The following is a 17,194-nucleotide window of genomic DNA, read 5'->3' as shown; positions in this document are numbered from 1 at the left end:
TAATTTAATTCTTTTCCACTTTATATATATATATATATATATATATATATATATATATATATATATATATATATATATATATATATATATATATATATATGCAATAAACTGACAACGAGCAATGCGAAGCCCGTAGAAACAGCAATGTAAAGTTTCGCAAACATAACCGTTTTTGCTGTTTTATTTGTTTGTCTTGTAAATGTTTTGTATTTGCCTTTGAAAAAGACTCTTTAAAGGGTCGAAAGTGCTCAGGCTAGCTAGTTACTAGTTTTTCACTGTTCGTTGTCAGTTTATTGCATTTATCTTAATCCCTGCCACACGTTATTGCTGCATTTGACTCATAAATCATGTAATTCTAACAATCAACATGCCACGTGGATTTTCCTCCGTGTTCCGAATATTTAAGGGAAAGCAGAGGTTCTCGTGAGGCATTCAGTCTCGGAGTACAGTACAATAACAACATATTGCATTGGAGAACCAAACTTTCGGAGGTCATTTTTTCTTTTTTCTTTTATATAGTGAGCCTTGTTATTTATTAGGTTTTATAAAAAAATATTTACGTTGAACTATTGTTCTTTAAACTTTGTGCATCGTCTATTTTCTTCCTAATGAGTAGTTTGTGACACGGAGAAACTAGACCAAAGCTGAAAAATGGCTTATACGTTTGGATGTACCACAATTTCCATACTTTCCATAGTCTGTTTCAGTCTTGTGAAATGTCTGCCAGACGATCCTTCATCCACATACGAGATATTATATGAAAAAGGAATAGACGCATACCAAGATGGCAACTGGTTTGCTTGTGCATCGTACTTGAACAGATCTATTCAAGATTACAAACTTTATGTGGAAGCTGTCACACATTGTCGCCTTAAATGTAAGAAGAGTGTGACTTTTGCAGAGGCAGTTGACATTGATTTCGAATTAATTTACTACCAGCAGCTTGTGGAAATTTCTGATTGTCTCCGGAGATGCAAAATAGAGAAATTAGGAAAACGCGCTAAGATATCGGCGCCACTTCTAGTGGAGAAAAAGTTTGAGGATCGGATGCCATACGACTATCTTCAATTTTGCTATTTCAAGGTAAACATGTGTTGAATAAGGCACCAGACCCTTGTTTTGTTCGGCCTAGCATGTCAAAGTATTTTAAAAACATAATTATGTTTTATTTTCTTATATATATATATATATATATATATATATATATATATATATATATATATATATATATATATATATATATAATTATTTTAAACAATGTTGCGCAATATATACTGCATAACACTACATATTTTTGAACAATTTATATTTGAAGGTAAATACAGTATGAATTCTTAAATCTAGTGTGACATAATTCACTGCTGAATACTGTTTCCTTGCTGAAACAACTCAGTAGTTTCAAGGTGAAAACCATCTACATAGCATTGTACATTATGATCCACTGCTTTGTAAAATTGGACGAAGGATGTCTTACACGGCAATGTATTGTTTAGCAATGCTGAGCAGTGTCAATGTCAGTAGTATATGGGGTCACCCTAGCGTCAAGGGGAATTACCATGCAGAAACAGTCGATGCACTCTGGCGTCAAGGGGAATTTAACATGGGAAATTTTAACATGGATGGAACTGTAGAGCGTCAAGGGGAATTGAACATGGAAATTGAACAGGACCGGTACTTTAACGTCAATGGGACTTTAACGTTAAAATATGGGGTTTGCACTTTGTCGTCAATGGAAATTGAACATGGGAATGTCACCTGGATGTCAATGGGAATTGAACTTTGGGTGACGTCATGAGGTTTATAGGGTCAAAACATTTTATAGGGATTTTAATGTATTTGTAAGGACAAATGGTAGATAGGGACAAACATACAAATACACGTTTAAACACACAGAAAAGACGACAGAATGTTCTAAAACAAACCTCACAGAGAGAATAGAGGCTCAAAAAAGAAAAGTCTATTGTATGGGTTCAAAACATTTATTCAAGTATATACATGGGCTCTCTGGCCTGTGCTTTGGTCTAAGCACTATCCATTTAATACATAAGCATTTCTACATCAAACAAACCTATTTACTAGTTATTTAGTTCTTGGCTCTAGTAAACCTGTTTACATTTAATGTTCATTTATAAGAAAAAGCTAAAACAAAACAAGTAACATGCAATCAAATAGGACAAAGTTCATGTTTCTCTCTCTCTATTCGTCTCACACGTTGTTAAAAATCTGGTCAGCTAACACTTGTGTCCCAGCGTAGATATTTCCCATCACTTAATCCGTTTCATTCGTAAATCGGCTGTTATATCCATCGTGCTAGGTACACTTATCAGTAAGCAGATCAAGTGCAGTCATCGTCTTCTTTGTTTAAGAAACAAAAGCTACAAAAAAAAATACAAAACACTGGATACGTTACTATATGTGTGCCTCGTAACCGACAAATTTAACTTATAATGTCGACTGGCTATTGCAGCTATGTATCATTGATATTATGAACACTGTAGATAGATCCCAAGGAAAGTATAAACATACGGTTAAGACTAACCATATTCTTGTATGTTACTTGGTGTAAGATCAATTTTAAGGTTTTCATCCCCTTATGCATGATAGGGGAGAAAAGAACGGAAAAAAGAAAGGATGGCGATGAAATTGTGTATCATTTAAATTCATGCAGAAAACGGGGACTATTAATACTTTATCATTATTTTCATACATCATTGATGATTAATGAGTGGAAATTCATCATTGATCTATAGGCCTACAGTTGAAAGTATGTTTATATATTCGTATTATAGCGCCATGAGCGGATCACAATTCGATATACCAATAGTATTGGTATATCCATTAGCTTTATACCAACATTTTTAATGCCATGTTATTTTTAATATATATATATATATATATATATATATATATATATATATATATATATATATATATATATATATATATATATATATATATATATATAAAGAGGGAGAAAGGAAGACATACATACATACATACATACATGCAAACATACAACCTTATATAAATGCCGTGAAAAACTAATCTGATAAAAGATAACCTGAATGAATGTTTGGTTATTAAGTTTTTTTTTACTCACCGAAGTATGTATTTGTTGTGTCAAACTAGCAACATCCAGATCTTTTTTTTTATATCTAAAGAAGTATCATAATATTTCTGATGGTTGCGAATAGTTCTTTGTCAATAGTTTAAGTATAGGAATGTCTAAACAAACTTCAGTACACTTCAATCACTACATCAAAATCGTCAAAAAGGTTTAATCTCAGCCTTCTGCCTGCTTTTATAGAACAATATTTAAATTACCATGCATATTCTATTTTAAAGTGCCCTGCAAGCTGTTTACAAGGCCCGTGTTCGGATGCGTAACATCTTCATGGAATTCGGTTAATGCTAGTATGTCTCTCTGGTCCATCTCTTTAGCTGTAGCTCAGGAGGTTGTGCATCTGGTATTGTGCAAATTAGTATCACATCAAGCCATCAGTATTTTTTCGTTACTTTGATTCATTCCTCCAAGCTATCAACATTCTCAATATTTTGATTCAATCCTGCAAGCCATTACCATTCTCAGTGCTCTAATTGAATCTCCCAAGCCATGAACATTCTTAGTACTTTGATTCAGTTCTACAAGCTATCAATACTGAAAGTACTTTAATCAAATACTCCAAGCCATTATTATTATTCTCAGTACTTTGATTCAATCCTCCAAGCCATTAGTATTGCCAGTACTTTGATTCAATCCTCCAATTCATTAGTATTCTCTATACTTTGATCTAATCCTCCAAGCTTTTAGTATTCTCAATACTTTTGATTCGATCTCCCAAGCCATTAGTATTCTCAATATTTTTTATTCGATCTCCCAAGCCATTATTATTCTCAATACTTTTGATTCGCTCTTCCAAGCTATCTCGAGACATACATCCAAGCCATCAGTATTCTCAGTACTTTCAGTTATTCAAGCCATCCGTATTCTCAGTACATTTATTCAATTATCGAAGACATTAGTATTTTCAGTAAATTAATTCAATTATCCAAGCCATCAGCATTCTCAGTACTTTCATTAAATCCTCCAAGCCATCAGTATTTTCGTCACTTTGATTGTATTAGGGATGATTTTGATGATGATATAATAATATTAAATAATTATTTATTGCTAATTGTATCCGTTAATATTTGATACTAGGTATTACTACGACACTTTATTTTACTGTGACTGTGCAATGGTCATTTACCGTGACGTCCCTCATTATCAGCTTAGATAAACTTTACTTAATTTGCGTTTTTTGAGTGATGCTGTTTTAGCCACACAAAATATATGTGCCGAGGCAGGGTTCCTTCCTATAGGATAGAGCCAGTTACCACTTTATCATATTACATTATTAAATGTGCTTGTATTTACTATTATGACACAGATGATACCTCAGTACTCAGTGTCCGCACTTACAAAAGTGGTCTGAGAAGACGGGTCTTGTTGTAATTTCCTTATCTTAATTCTTTTTTTCTCAGTTAGGGAAGAACAAGGAAGCCGCGGCTGCAACCTACACATATTTCATCACGCATCAGGATGAGCAGAGGATTATTGATAATCTGAAGTACTACAGGGGGCTGGAAGGTGTCACAGATGAAGACTTTAAGGATCTGGAGAGAAATGCCTATCAAGTAGGAAGCAGCATCTTAAATGTCTCATTCAGTCATGATAATTTTCACATTCTTGACTTAGCTTTAAGGATGAAATAATTTTATTTAACTTTCCTGTTTTGTATAGATCTTTCCAAAAAACTACAGTAATTCGGTATACAGAGTAATGCAGTTGCCAGTTGTTTTAGTCACACAAAACTCCGTACCGAGGCAGGGTTCCTTCTTATAGGGTGGATGAAGACAGCGATCCACCCATTGTGAACTGGATGTTTTATTGAATATGCAATCCTGTTCCTCTTACATAACATATTAATTGAATGAAGTCATAAACGTACAGTCAATAATCTGTGTTATTAAAAGATATATGAGTAAAACCAATTCATTTTTTCAGATATTATATTTTTATTTGCTTCTATTTTGTGCGTAGGTCATTTAACATCTTGCTTTGTGCAAGTATTCTAATATTAGGGATTGTCCATTTAATTTTCAGCGGTCGGGGAGGGTGACTGGGATTTTTAAAATAATGATTACCTCCATATGACTTGACAAATATTTTTGCTCTGATTTGTAGAAAAATAACTGCTTCGGTGCATTATATTAGTTGTGAAGAAATTGCAATGAGAAACAAATTATAAAATTCGGTGGAAATTCAAGGGGGACGTCCATTAATTATGTCAACAATATTTAGGCAATTTTTTACCCCCCCCCCTCCCCGTCAACAACTGTCAAACTTTCAGTGACCCTCCTAATAAAATTATGTCAAAATTTTTTTACCCCCCCCCAAACTAACAATATTTTATACGGCTGGCTTTTATGTTAAAAATAGAATTATCGAAATTAAAAGGTCTACAAATAAATTTTAATACATTTTTTTTTACTTGTTTAACAGATTTCAAATTGACTATAACACTTTGAATTCGTGAAAAAATCGAGACTTTATATTCTAGCTTCTATCATTTTCCCATGGGAAAGCCAAATGTTCCTCAATTGTTATAATGGGCGTAGTGGCTCATTCATTAATTTCTTCAGATTAATACTATATGTGGTTAATCTGTCTACAGTCTACAATCTACATTGAATAAAAACAAAATATGATGATGCAAGACTATGACTTCCTTGGCAAGAGCTCAACCGGTTTAGGATTAAACTGATGGGCTGTTGACGGGCGAGCGAGTGTGTGCCATACCAACGCACCGGCTAATTTCCTATTTTTTGATTTATTAAATTTATTGTAAAAAATAACATTGTTGACGTCAATTTATCTTGAACTCCCCCCTCCCCCATGTCAACAATTGTCAAACTTCTTCAAACCCCCTCCCCCCCCATTTTGTTGACATAATTAATGGATGACACCAAGGCCTCCCTCTCCCCAAAAGATTTTTTTAAACGATCGGTCCTTTACAGTAGAGTTCTTCAGACGTAGCTTTGGAAGCTTTCGATACACAACCCTATTTCATCTGAAAGGATACTTAGACATGTAAAATGTCCACACAAGGTCCAAGCACAAGTCCTTCTAATTGACACATTTTTTATTTTTTTCTTCTAATGTTTCAATCGCTTTTGTTACCTATAAGATAAACATAAAGAAAATTTAAAGAAGTAACATGCCTCAAAACTGCAGAATATTTGAAAAAGTGGAAAATTAATTCGCAGAAATGCCAAATTGTATCTTACCCACGAGAGATTATTTTAATAAACGCTCTTCCTTTAAATGCAAACTGTACAAATGGTAAGAGCAAAACGCAGATAATTGTGGAACGAAAACGTTTTAATGTTAGACTGTTAAAACATTTTCGCGACACATTATTATTCTCAGAATTCCTATGCAAGCGGTTTACATGCATACCGTGCCTCAGATTGGACAAGTACCATTCAACACATGGAGGAATCACTGAGGCTGTATTTTGAAGAGGAAGAAAAATGCCGAGCTGCCTGTGAGGGGCCGTACAGTCACAAAGGGCATCCAGACTTTACTAATGCTGTAGCAGGTACTTGGTTTATTGTGGGCACGAATGTTATGTTAGGTACTTGATTTATTGTGGACACAAATGCTGTGGCGGGTACTTGATTCATTTTGGGCATGCTCAAATGTATGGTTTACTTGATTGCTGAACAACTGATGCAAAGGCAAGCTCGTTCTAGTGTGCAAGTGGTTTTAGGGTACTGATGAAACTAATTTTAGGAAAACAAAAGTAGAAATGTTATCCTAAATGGTGTAAAAGAGTACTTATTTTTGTTTCATGCTATTTAGCCCGGTTATGAGTTGTATAATTTACAAGATTTTTGCTGAAATATTTAATTGTTTGTACTCTGTAAAAATTCTTCAGTCATGATTTCTTCCAATCCGTTTAGCTGCCAGAACCGCGGCATATGTTTCAGAAGACTAGCAGTAAATATATGTGAAGATCTGCAATCCAAGACAGTCATATTTTTGGCTGTATTAGTGTGAAAATAGCTTAATGATTCTTTGTCAAAAGTGGAATAAATTTACTTCACGACATTATGTAAGACAAATATGCGAATGCTTGCATGTGTTGAACACGAATGACATGTATGATCTCATTTTTGGATTGGTTGTAGCAGTCGAAAGAAAAGATGGGTAGGAAAAAGGTGTACTGCTGGTTTGATTTCCATAAGGATCACTGGCTATTCTGGACAAGGAACACTGACTTGTCTGTTCAACGGTTTATATATAAGATTATCATTTTATAAAATAATTCTCGTGCATTGTTTATTTCGGTTTTTTAAGGGTGGGTGGGTGTCTCTTAATATCTGGACCTTGAATGGTTGCAGAGAACTTTATTGCCAATATACACCCCTATCGTGCTTTTCTGTGCATGCAAGGTTTCCATCACCAATATTGACGCAAAACGCATTCCGAATTCGACTGATTGAGGAAAATAAGATACTGCAATGCTTACCATTTGAAAAGAGGCAATTCTCACAGGAATATTCTCCTCAAAATAATATTAATTTTGGACACACGGGATAACACCCGTGTGTTTTCATGACTCGTGATATATCGGCCTATTCTGTGAATAGCTTCGAAAAGATATGCATGCACTGGGCTATGGAAAAGCAATTAGGTCAGGTTCATAGCTGGTTTTTAAAAATTCAACATAATAATACCAACAAATGGTAAGAGATATTAAGCAAACTAAAACGATCTTGTTAACAAATTAGTAAAAGTGTAACATTTTATTAAAGCTATAAGCTATTATGTTGAAGAGAAACAACAATGAATTGGATGTAATGTGTTTACACCATCTCATTTATGGGAAAAATACTAAAGAATTTAGAAACAGTCTATGCGCCGGGTAATTTCTTTCGAATCTCGCTCGAACGGCAAGTTGACAAGTTGGATAGCAGATGATAAAGTTGGTGTGTGACAACTTATTGCAAAATTAGAAACTTGGATCAATATGCAGTATTAGTCTAAGGTAAACACTTCCATCTTTTAAATAAGGTATTTATTTGTACGAGTCTAAAAGATAAACATTAAATAGGTTTTTCTGGATTACAAGTTCAAGAAGGTCATGGAGTGGGTCTTCATGTTGGCATTTAGCAATCACATTTTACGTGCATTTAGAATAGAAATGTGGGATATTTTTGTACACTTAATGAATATCACTTTCCATAATTGAAGGTCAATCGTTCTTTCTTGATACTAATGAGATTTTGGACCCAAAGCAACATCTGATCCAACCAATGTTTTTACAGAAATGACGTGTCTTTACTCAGAATTACAGGATGCGCAGAATTGGCCAACACTGTGGTATATATATATATATATATATATATATATATATATATATATATATATATATATATATATATATAAGACAGTGAACCATGCAGCTGCCAAAAAGATAGATATTAGTTAGCCATGCAGCGTCCAAAAAGATATATATATATATATATATATATATATATATATATATATATATATATATGATAATATGCGTACGTCAATATCAGGACTAAATATTATGTTTCACATGCTTTAGCCTCGACCTTCCACTTCGAGGTCTACATTTGAAGGTGTTTTGTACTCTATAGCAAATCCCCTCTCTTCGAAGTCAAGGTCACGGGAAGGAAAAATGTAGTTATTGGTTCTAATTCTTTTGAGGAGTAACTTTTTTTTCCACTGGAAATATACACTTTTTATCTTTACCGAAGTCAGGACTAAACAGCGTGGCACTTACCGTAGCCATCCTTTCCACCACAAATGCAAATGCATTTTTGTCAGGACTATAACCTTTGAAGCATCGAATATATTATAATGAAATTTAACCATTTGTATACCATGCATATAATGTGTATTGCACTATTACAACCATGTCATTTACATCAAAGTGAAGATCACATCCAGGGAAAATGGTATTCTCACTTGTACCAATGTCCAGAGTAGATCTTTTGATTCACTCAAGATATTTTTATGAAACTTTAAGCAGTCATATGTCACGAATTGACAGCATGTCACATACCATAGTCACACCTCTGTCTCAAGGTCATAGCAAGGACAAATATAAATCATTGACTTCTATCTGTATATAGGTATCCATTTTGAGCTCATTAAGATTTTAATGAACCTATCCTGTTAGATATATTGTCAATGTCTTGTGTGTTCACAAACATCCCACCTGATTCAAGGTCAAGGTCACAACAAGGGACAGTTCAATGCATTAACATGTTTCTGTATCCAGGCTTTTTCTTTTTATATGCCTGTCATAATGTACAGCATGTTATCATATGATGTTGGTTGTCAGTCTGTCTGTTACATTCTTCGTTTGTGCACAATAACTTAAATTTTACACTATCTACAGTCACTGTTGCATATGGCTTGCACACGGAATAAGGAAGAAGCATGGCAAATTTAGTCTAAATATTTTTAGGGTGAACTGAGAGAAGATAGATAGTTTCCACACAGCACCATTAGTTCTAGATCTCAACCATAGATTAAACTTTGTAGATAGCATTAAGTTTGGGTTAAATAAAACTATCCATTTTGGAATCAAACTATTAGAGGATAAGGTCATGAAATTTGGACTTACGATGTTGCTAGCTTATTTATGTTGGCATCAAAGTTTAAGGTCACTGTGACTGAAAGCTACAATTTTTTTCTGAACAAAATGTAAATTATCGACCACCTTCACCAGAATCGATGGTAATTAATACACTGTGGTAAAAAAATGAAACCTTTTGATGTTGGGCTAAAAACAAGTCCATGATCAAGGTTACCTTGCATGAAAACAACTTTTCTGTCTTATAAATTTAGTTCTAGACCTACCTAGAGAACTAATCTGGTTCAGTGTATATAGTTTAAAATGTGTTGTCTGACCTATATTTGATATAGCATTGCACCATCTAATTATATTACCTGCCTCTGGAAATTACTGATGTGTTAATTATTGGTTCTGCACAACTTGAGAAAAATGAATTTAAATTGATGTAGAATTATTTTTGTAAAATTGTAAGTGTACATTCACTCATAACTTCATCAGTAAACATTTCTTTTTCAGACCATTTCCTAGTTGTTTTGATTTGTCAATACAAATGTGAGGAGAAATTGAGTGTCTTTGGTGAAGAGTTTAAGCCCAATTTTGTCAGTGAACACTACAATTATCTCCAGTGTACATACTTCCATGGTAAGTACAAGATCAAAATATAATTCAGTTAGTGACCAAAAGTCTATGGAGAAACTTTGTTTTCAGTTAGGCAGTAGAATTACAAAAAAAATTGAGTTACAGTTATGAAATTAAATTTCTTAGAAGTTAAGATTTAAATTTATGATTATTATTGGAATGTACTAAATACTATCAAGCAAGGTCCAGATTTCTGCAAGCACCATGGTGAATGAAAATCCACCCACTGCAATGCATAGCCATGCAATTATAAGGAAGCTCATAAGAAAATTCCTGTATATTCATATATTTGTATTGGATCTCATTTTTCATTTATTCATGGAAATCTTTTGAAAAGCAATAAACATGTCTTAAATCTACAAAACAATCATAAAAGCTGTCTTACCTTTCACAGTCAAAGACCCATTTATTGGAGAAATTTAGAGAAAAAAAAGGTATGTCAGGAAAATCTGATGAGCAAGTTTTGTGCATTTAATTAATGTTTGGTATATTTTTGTTTTAGAAATTAGTATGAATCCTGTGATAACATATCTTTGAATAGTACACATGGCAATTCCATGTCTTAGATAAGACTTTGCATATGCTTATGTTATGTTTTATACTAGACCCTATACATGCCCATGTTATTTCTTATATTAGACCCTATACATGCCCATGTTATGTCTTATATTAGACCCTATACATGCCCATGTTATGTCTTATATTAGACCCTATACATGCCCATGTTATGTCTTATATTAGACCCTATACATGCCCATGTTATGTCTTATATTAGACCCTACACATGCCCATGTTATTTCTTATATTGGACCCTATACATGCCCATGTTATGTTTTATATTAGACCCTATACATGCCCATGTTATTTCTTATATTAGACCCTATACATGCCCATGTTATGTCTTATATTAGACCCTATATATGCCCATGTTATTTCTTATATTAGACCCTATACATGCCCATGTTATGTCTTATATTAGACCCTATACATGCCCATGTTATTTGTTATATTAGACCCTATACATACCCATGTTATGTCTTATATTAGACCCTATACATGCCCATGTTATTTCTTATATTAGACCCTATACATGCCCATGTTATGTCTTATATTAGACCCTACACATGCCCATGTTATTTCTTATATTAGACCCTACACATGCCCATGTTATTTCTTAGAATAGACACAACCCATGCCCATGACATGTCTTGAAATAGATGCCTACATGCCCATGTCATGTCTTAGACATGTATATATGCTCATGTTTTGCTTGGAATAGACAGTACACATGCCCATACCATGTTTTAGAATAGACTTTACACATGCCTATGCCATGTCTTTGATTAGACAGTACACATGCCTATGTTATGTCTTTGATAAGACAGTACACATGCCTATGTTATGTCTTAGAATAGATCCTACACATGCCTATGTTATGTCTTTGATTAGGCAGTACACATGCCTATGTTGTCTTTGATTACACAGTACACATGCCTATGTTATGTCTTAGAATAGATCCTACACATGCCCATGCCATGTCTTTGATTAGACAATACTCCTGCACATGCCATTTCTTTGAACAGACAGTATTTATCCACATGCCATGTTTTTGAAGAGACAGTATTCATGCCTAAGTTATGTCTTAGAATACACCCTACAAATGCCAACATTATGTCATAGAATAGAATAGACACTATATATACCCATGTTTTGTCTTAGAATAAACTCTTCATTTGCCTATGCCATGTCTTAGAATAGACCCTATGTATGCCTGTGTTATATCTTAGAATAGGCAGTACTCATGCACATGCCATGTCTTTGAATAAACAATATGCATGGCGATGTTATGTCTTAGAATAGACCCTACACATCCCCAAGCCATGTCTTAAAACAGACCCTTCACATGTCCATTTTGGGAATTGTCAAAAGCAACATTAGATCAGAGACAGAGAAAAAAAAACATAAACAGTACTTGTACTTTATCTGACACAAAACTTAGTGTGTAGAGTTAAATTACTGAAATTTTTGGCAGTGGAGGAACTCTTCAATCATTTGTTGTAAAATGTTATAGATGCGCATTTGGTTTTTACCATGTCCAGTAAATTGAAGTTTTGAAAATGCATAAAAGGCATTTTCAAAGATGTAAATTGGAACATTCAGGGTTAATAACCTATCAAGTATATATCATATTACATCACCCAGAGGCTGGGTTTGTGATGTCTCTCTGTCCATTCATTACGAGCTGAAAAGTTATTGAGTCAAAAAAGACCAAATTAGTTATTCATATGCCCCAGTAGGGGCCAAAGGTTTGGGCAACTGATCCTGACTTTCATCTTTTTCCAGTTTTTAACCTTATTTTCTAGCATATTTTTTGCCAACAAACATGTGACATTTTGAATTTTTCTGTTCTGTGAAAAAAATAATTCAGCCAAAAAGGTTGATTAAGTTATTAAGCAAAACTCATCTTTAGCAAACAAATTGAATTTTGTTAACTTGTTTTAATATGTAGATGATCCAATTAGACTTTTTAAATTCATTTTTACCAATATTTCTGTTTAATTTACAAATTTAGATTTGTTCACTAGGACTTAAGGTCGACTGAGCTTATGGTACAGTCTTGCATCCATCATTCATCATTCGTCCATCAATGATTGCTTTTGTTAATGTTTTGGGACCAAATTTGGGTCCAGAGCATCTTGGCATAAAGGGCTGTCACTGATTTGCCATCAATATGGCTAACATTGCTAAAATGAGGAAAAAATTAAACAACTTATTCTCAAAAACCACTTTGGAGAATCTGGCCAGCTGTGACAGAAAGCATCCTGTCATAGACACTGCTTTCACATTACACAACAAATAGAGTTACAACTGTTCATGCAAATCTGGCCAGCTGTGACAGAAAGCATCCTGTCATAGACAGTGCTTTCACATTACACAACAAATAGAGTTAAAACTGTTCATGCAAATCTGGCCAGCTGTGACAGAAAGCATCCTGTCATAGACAGTGCTTTCACATTACACAACAAATAGAGTTAAAACTGTTCATGCAAAGCTGAACACGTACGCTTGCCACTTGTCCAGTACATGTTGCAATACACCACCTACATGCTGTTTCTAGTTTGGGTTTTAATTGCATGGGGATAAAAAGCTAAGCAGGCCGGTTGACCAAAGCAGATATTGTAAATGGCAATATTTTAACATCATTAAATTTTAGCAAATCTTTCATTCCACAATTTTAGTGACTACTGTTGGAAACAAATTAAAAATTCACAGACCAATTATTCATTTATGATAGCAATCAACCATTGATTTTAAGTTAAGTACCAAAGAAAATGTTATTTTTAAAAGAAACCCACAAAATGTGATACCAGTTCAAGAAATATTAAGTTGAAACAATTATTCAGATATCTTAAGTCTCCTGGAAGATTATCCCAGTATATCAAACAGTTTAAAAGGAATATTCAATATTCTGTACTATGAAAAATCACAATGAAACACTGGGTTGTTGGACTTTTCAATCATTTTTTTTCATAAATCATTTCAAAACTATTAGTGACATAAAATTTTCACAAATTACTGGTGGATGAAACTATAAATATTTTGGAGGTACGTTAATTCTAGTTGAACAAGGGTGTTTATATGTATTTTCATGCCTTATGATAGACACCAATGGCAAGAAGATGTGTATCTAGGTTCCAGTACAAGGTATTCTCTTAACTAATCTAGCACTAACACCTACCAACAGCAATGGGTTTCCAAATAAATTGAATGGGAAACATCTTAAGTCCACACACTCACTTGGCAGCATTGCATAATTCCTTAGTAGCAAAGTTACTGTATTATTTATGTAAATGTGACTACTGATATCCTGGTTACACATTTTCAGAACTTGCTGTCTGAGTATAGTCATCAGTGTTTATCTTCGAGTCATCATTTGAAAGTCATCAGTGTTCATCTTATAGTCATCATTTCAAAGTCATCAGTGTTTATTTCACAGTTATCATTTAAAGGAGATCAAAAGAATGAATCTGTGGAGATAGTTCAGGGCACAATAATGTTGTTTAATGATGAGCATCACTGTTCTAATATTTGCAGTGAAGCACTTGGCTCTTCCAATACCAAGGATTCTTCTCATGATAGAAAATCAATCCACCTCAAATGTCAGGAAATTTCAATAAAACAAACACTGCTGATTGGGGACTCAGTTATTAAATATGTCAGTGAAAGAGATCTTAAACTTTGGGCCAAAGTAAAATGATAAATAAAGTCAGTATTATTATTATTGTTATTATTATTATTATTATTATTACCTAGGGCAGTAACTGGTCATGTGCTTGATGTGATCCAAGAAACATTATTATCAGTGTTGGAGGAAATGATATTAGCACCAACATTGTGATTAACAAATAGAAGACAATTTTTATCATATCTATATATATATATATCTATAGACAGTAGAACCTGTCAAAATATGACCTCTCAATACAGGTGGTCTCTCATAACAGGTCATACTGCTATATAATCATTACATTTGTGCATTGAGAGTGTGGTCTCTCAAGACAGGTGGTCTCACATAGCAGTGGTCTTTCAAGACAGGTTTTACAGTAACATCTAATTGGATAACACAGATTGTAAGGTATTCACTAGCACAGTTTCTTCTAGAACTGACACTGCTGTTTGAAACCTGAATGCCTCAACAGAGCAGCTTTGCAGTGAATGAGATCACAAAATGATTGACATTGAAAATACATTTGATACAAAGTCTGACTTGATGCTGGAACACCTCATGACTATATGGACAGAATACATTTAAACAAAAAGGGACTTCCACTCATTCTTTATGCAGTAAATGAATAGGTTCTGATACTCAAAGGCAAATATATTAATCAAAAGCATGACAAGGACTAAGAATAGACTTTTAGCAAACTATATAATTTAATTGTAACGATGTTCCTTCTTGGTAAAGAGGGGTGGTTAATTAGATTTGGATATTGTTAACTAGAGGATGACCTCCCTCAATTTTATTTCCCGGTGTGAATGGATAGATAGAACATCAACAGAGAACTGAGCTTAACTGTTGAGAAGAAATAATACAATACAGGCCCACTTTAGCCAATAAAATAACAATTTAATCAGTGACATAAACTAATAGTGCTAGATTCAATTCAAACAAATTTACATTTACAGAATTTCAATAGCAGTGTTCACATATTGATTCATTTCATCATGATAACGAGAGTGGTGAAATGAGCACAATGTCCATGCCTGATTTGCATCATTGAGTGTCACTTCCCGTCTTCGTCTCTGTGTATCCCACATCTTCCCACCCTCACATGTATATGTTTGATCTTTCTTTATCCTTCTGTCCTAACTGATTGAACTCTTATCTGGACTTTCATCTTTTGGACTGTCACAGACTGTTCCAGAGAGCTGTTTCCCTGAATAACAAGATTACCACTCAGTCTCTATTTGTATCACCTTCAATATGTATATAAAATTCTCTCACTTTTGTTACTCAGAAAGCATAAAGTTGCTATCCAAACACCACATAAATTCTGACGTAAGGTGACCTTAATGGTTAATGGTCCTTACAAATTTAGACTGTATTTTGAGTAAGGTACAATCATTATCTCTAGTTACATATGCCACCTGTAATGTACATCTAAGTCTGACTTAATTCAATAGGTCATCACCCTTGCTTCACAGCAACTGACCATAGATTAAATGTGAGTGGTGTATATAAATAAATATTCCCATATCTCTCTGCATATGCTACCACATGATTCCTTAGACATACAACCTAGTCAGTTCCACTCAATATGATACATGCTATCGATTAATATTGCATAAGATTTACTAACATCTAGCTCATGGCAATCCCTAACCTACAAAATTCTTTATGCATTAAAAAAAATCAAATATAAATATGCAATTATCATTAATTCATGATAATGAGTATCATCCTAACAGACAAAGGAAATTAATTCATATAACCTTATGAAATCATACACATCTGAAAATTTGGATTGCATGCAATCATTCAGTTCTATCAATGAACTAGTAACTATAAAATTAAACAAATAAATTGCATAAACAACTCTAGCATATCAACAGATTTCCATGAAATCAAATAAACTATGGATATTATGGATCCTAGGCATATCAAATACATTTGCATAAAACAAAACAAACAAAACAGAAAATTGCATGAAAAATTAAAATTGTGTACCGGTATGCTGTTCTTTCCAAGAAAATGTGCATCCTAGCACTAAAGGCCTGTCTTTGCCTACAAGACAGCCACCTGGTCCCCTTACTTGTCTTAACGAGAAAAGAACTACTCTTTAGTTTTTCCCCGGAGTCAGATGAGTCTTGCTCTCTTGCAGAAAAATTTCGGACTGAGGAAATTCAGCAAAAGTTGCTACTATAAATTCAACATTTCTTCCAGGGTGTACGCCTTAAGTTAAACTATCCAGTCATAATCAGCCATTCCTAATTTTTTTTCCAGCAAGATAATTATTTCTTCCACAAGATTTTGACAGCCTAGAATCTGAGAAATATGACACATACCAACTTCCTTCTGTTAAATGACTATTCGACATGGCGTTCTCATTAAATGGGTATGGTCAGCATCTTAATGTTTACTTTTCCAGGACAGCTTTGTGATGCCCAGGTCAATTCTAAATTAGCTGTAGATGCTGGCCTCTCCCTCTCCCATGAAATTTAACAAACTGACATGGTAAAGGGTCAAAGTAAACCTTCACATAAAACCTTGCTGGCTTGACTGTAATAAAATTTTAATGTACAATGTATTCGATTTTAACGTTCAATACTTACTCAAAATTCAACACATTACATAAATGCTTTTAAACTGGGCATGGATTTGATTCTTGCAT

General features: G+C 33.8%; 2 protein-coding genes across 2 annotated transcripts in view; one reads left to right on the top strand and one right to left on the bottom strand.

Annotated features, from left to right (window-relative positions):
* The first annotated feature begins 651 nt into the window (after positions 1-651).
* The window catches only part of LOC149785076 (prolyl 3-hydroxylase 1-like), a 75,125-nt gene continuing 58,582 nt past the window's right edge, over positions 652-17,194 (top strand). Inside the window, exons 1-5 of the mRNA XM_089931273.1 lie at positions 652-906; positions 943-1,083; positions 4,525-4,677; positions 6,473-6,644; positions 10,179-10,304. Of these exons, the coding sequence (XP_089787399.1) occupies positions 652-906; positions 943-1,083; positions 4,525-4,677; positions 6,473-6,644; positions 10,179-10,304 (847 nt within the window). The remainder of the gene's footprint in view (positions 907-942; positions 1,084-4,524; positions 4,678-6,472; positions 6,645-10,178; positions 10,305-17,194) is intronic.
* The window catches only part of LOC149785077 (prolyl 3-hydroxylase 1-like), a 47,945-nt gene continuing 46,159 nt past the window's right edge, over positions 15,409-17,194 (bottom strand). Inside the window, exon 5 of the mRNA XM_089931255.1 lies at positions 15,409-15,739. The gene's annotated coding sequence lies outside the window, so the exon portion shown is untranslated. The remainder of the gene's footprint in view (positions 15,740-17,194) is intronic.

This window comes from Sinohyriopsis cumingii, chromosome 13 (genome assembly GCF_028554795.1).
Source record: "Sinohyriopsis cumingii isolate HCF-2022 chromosome 13, ASM2855479v2, whole genome shotgun sequence".
In the NCBI taxonomy this organism is placed as follows: domain Eukaryota; kingdom Metazoa; phylum Mollusca; class Bivalvia; order Unionida; family Unionidae; genus Sinohyriopsis; species Sinohyriopsis cumingii.
The sequence above is the reverse complement of the archived record's forward strand: the minus strand, read 5'-3'. Positions and strand labels throughout refer to the sequence as shown.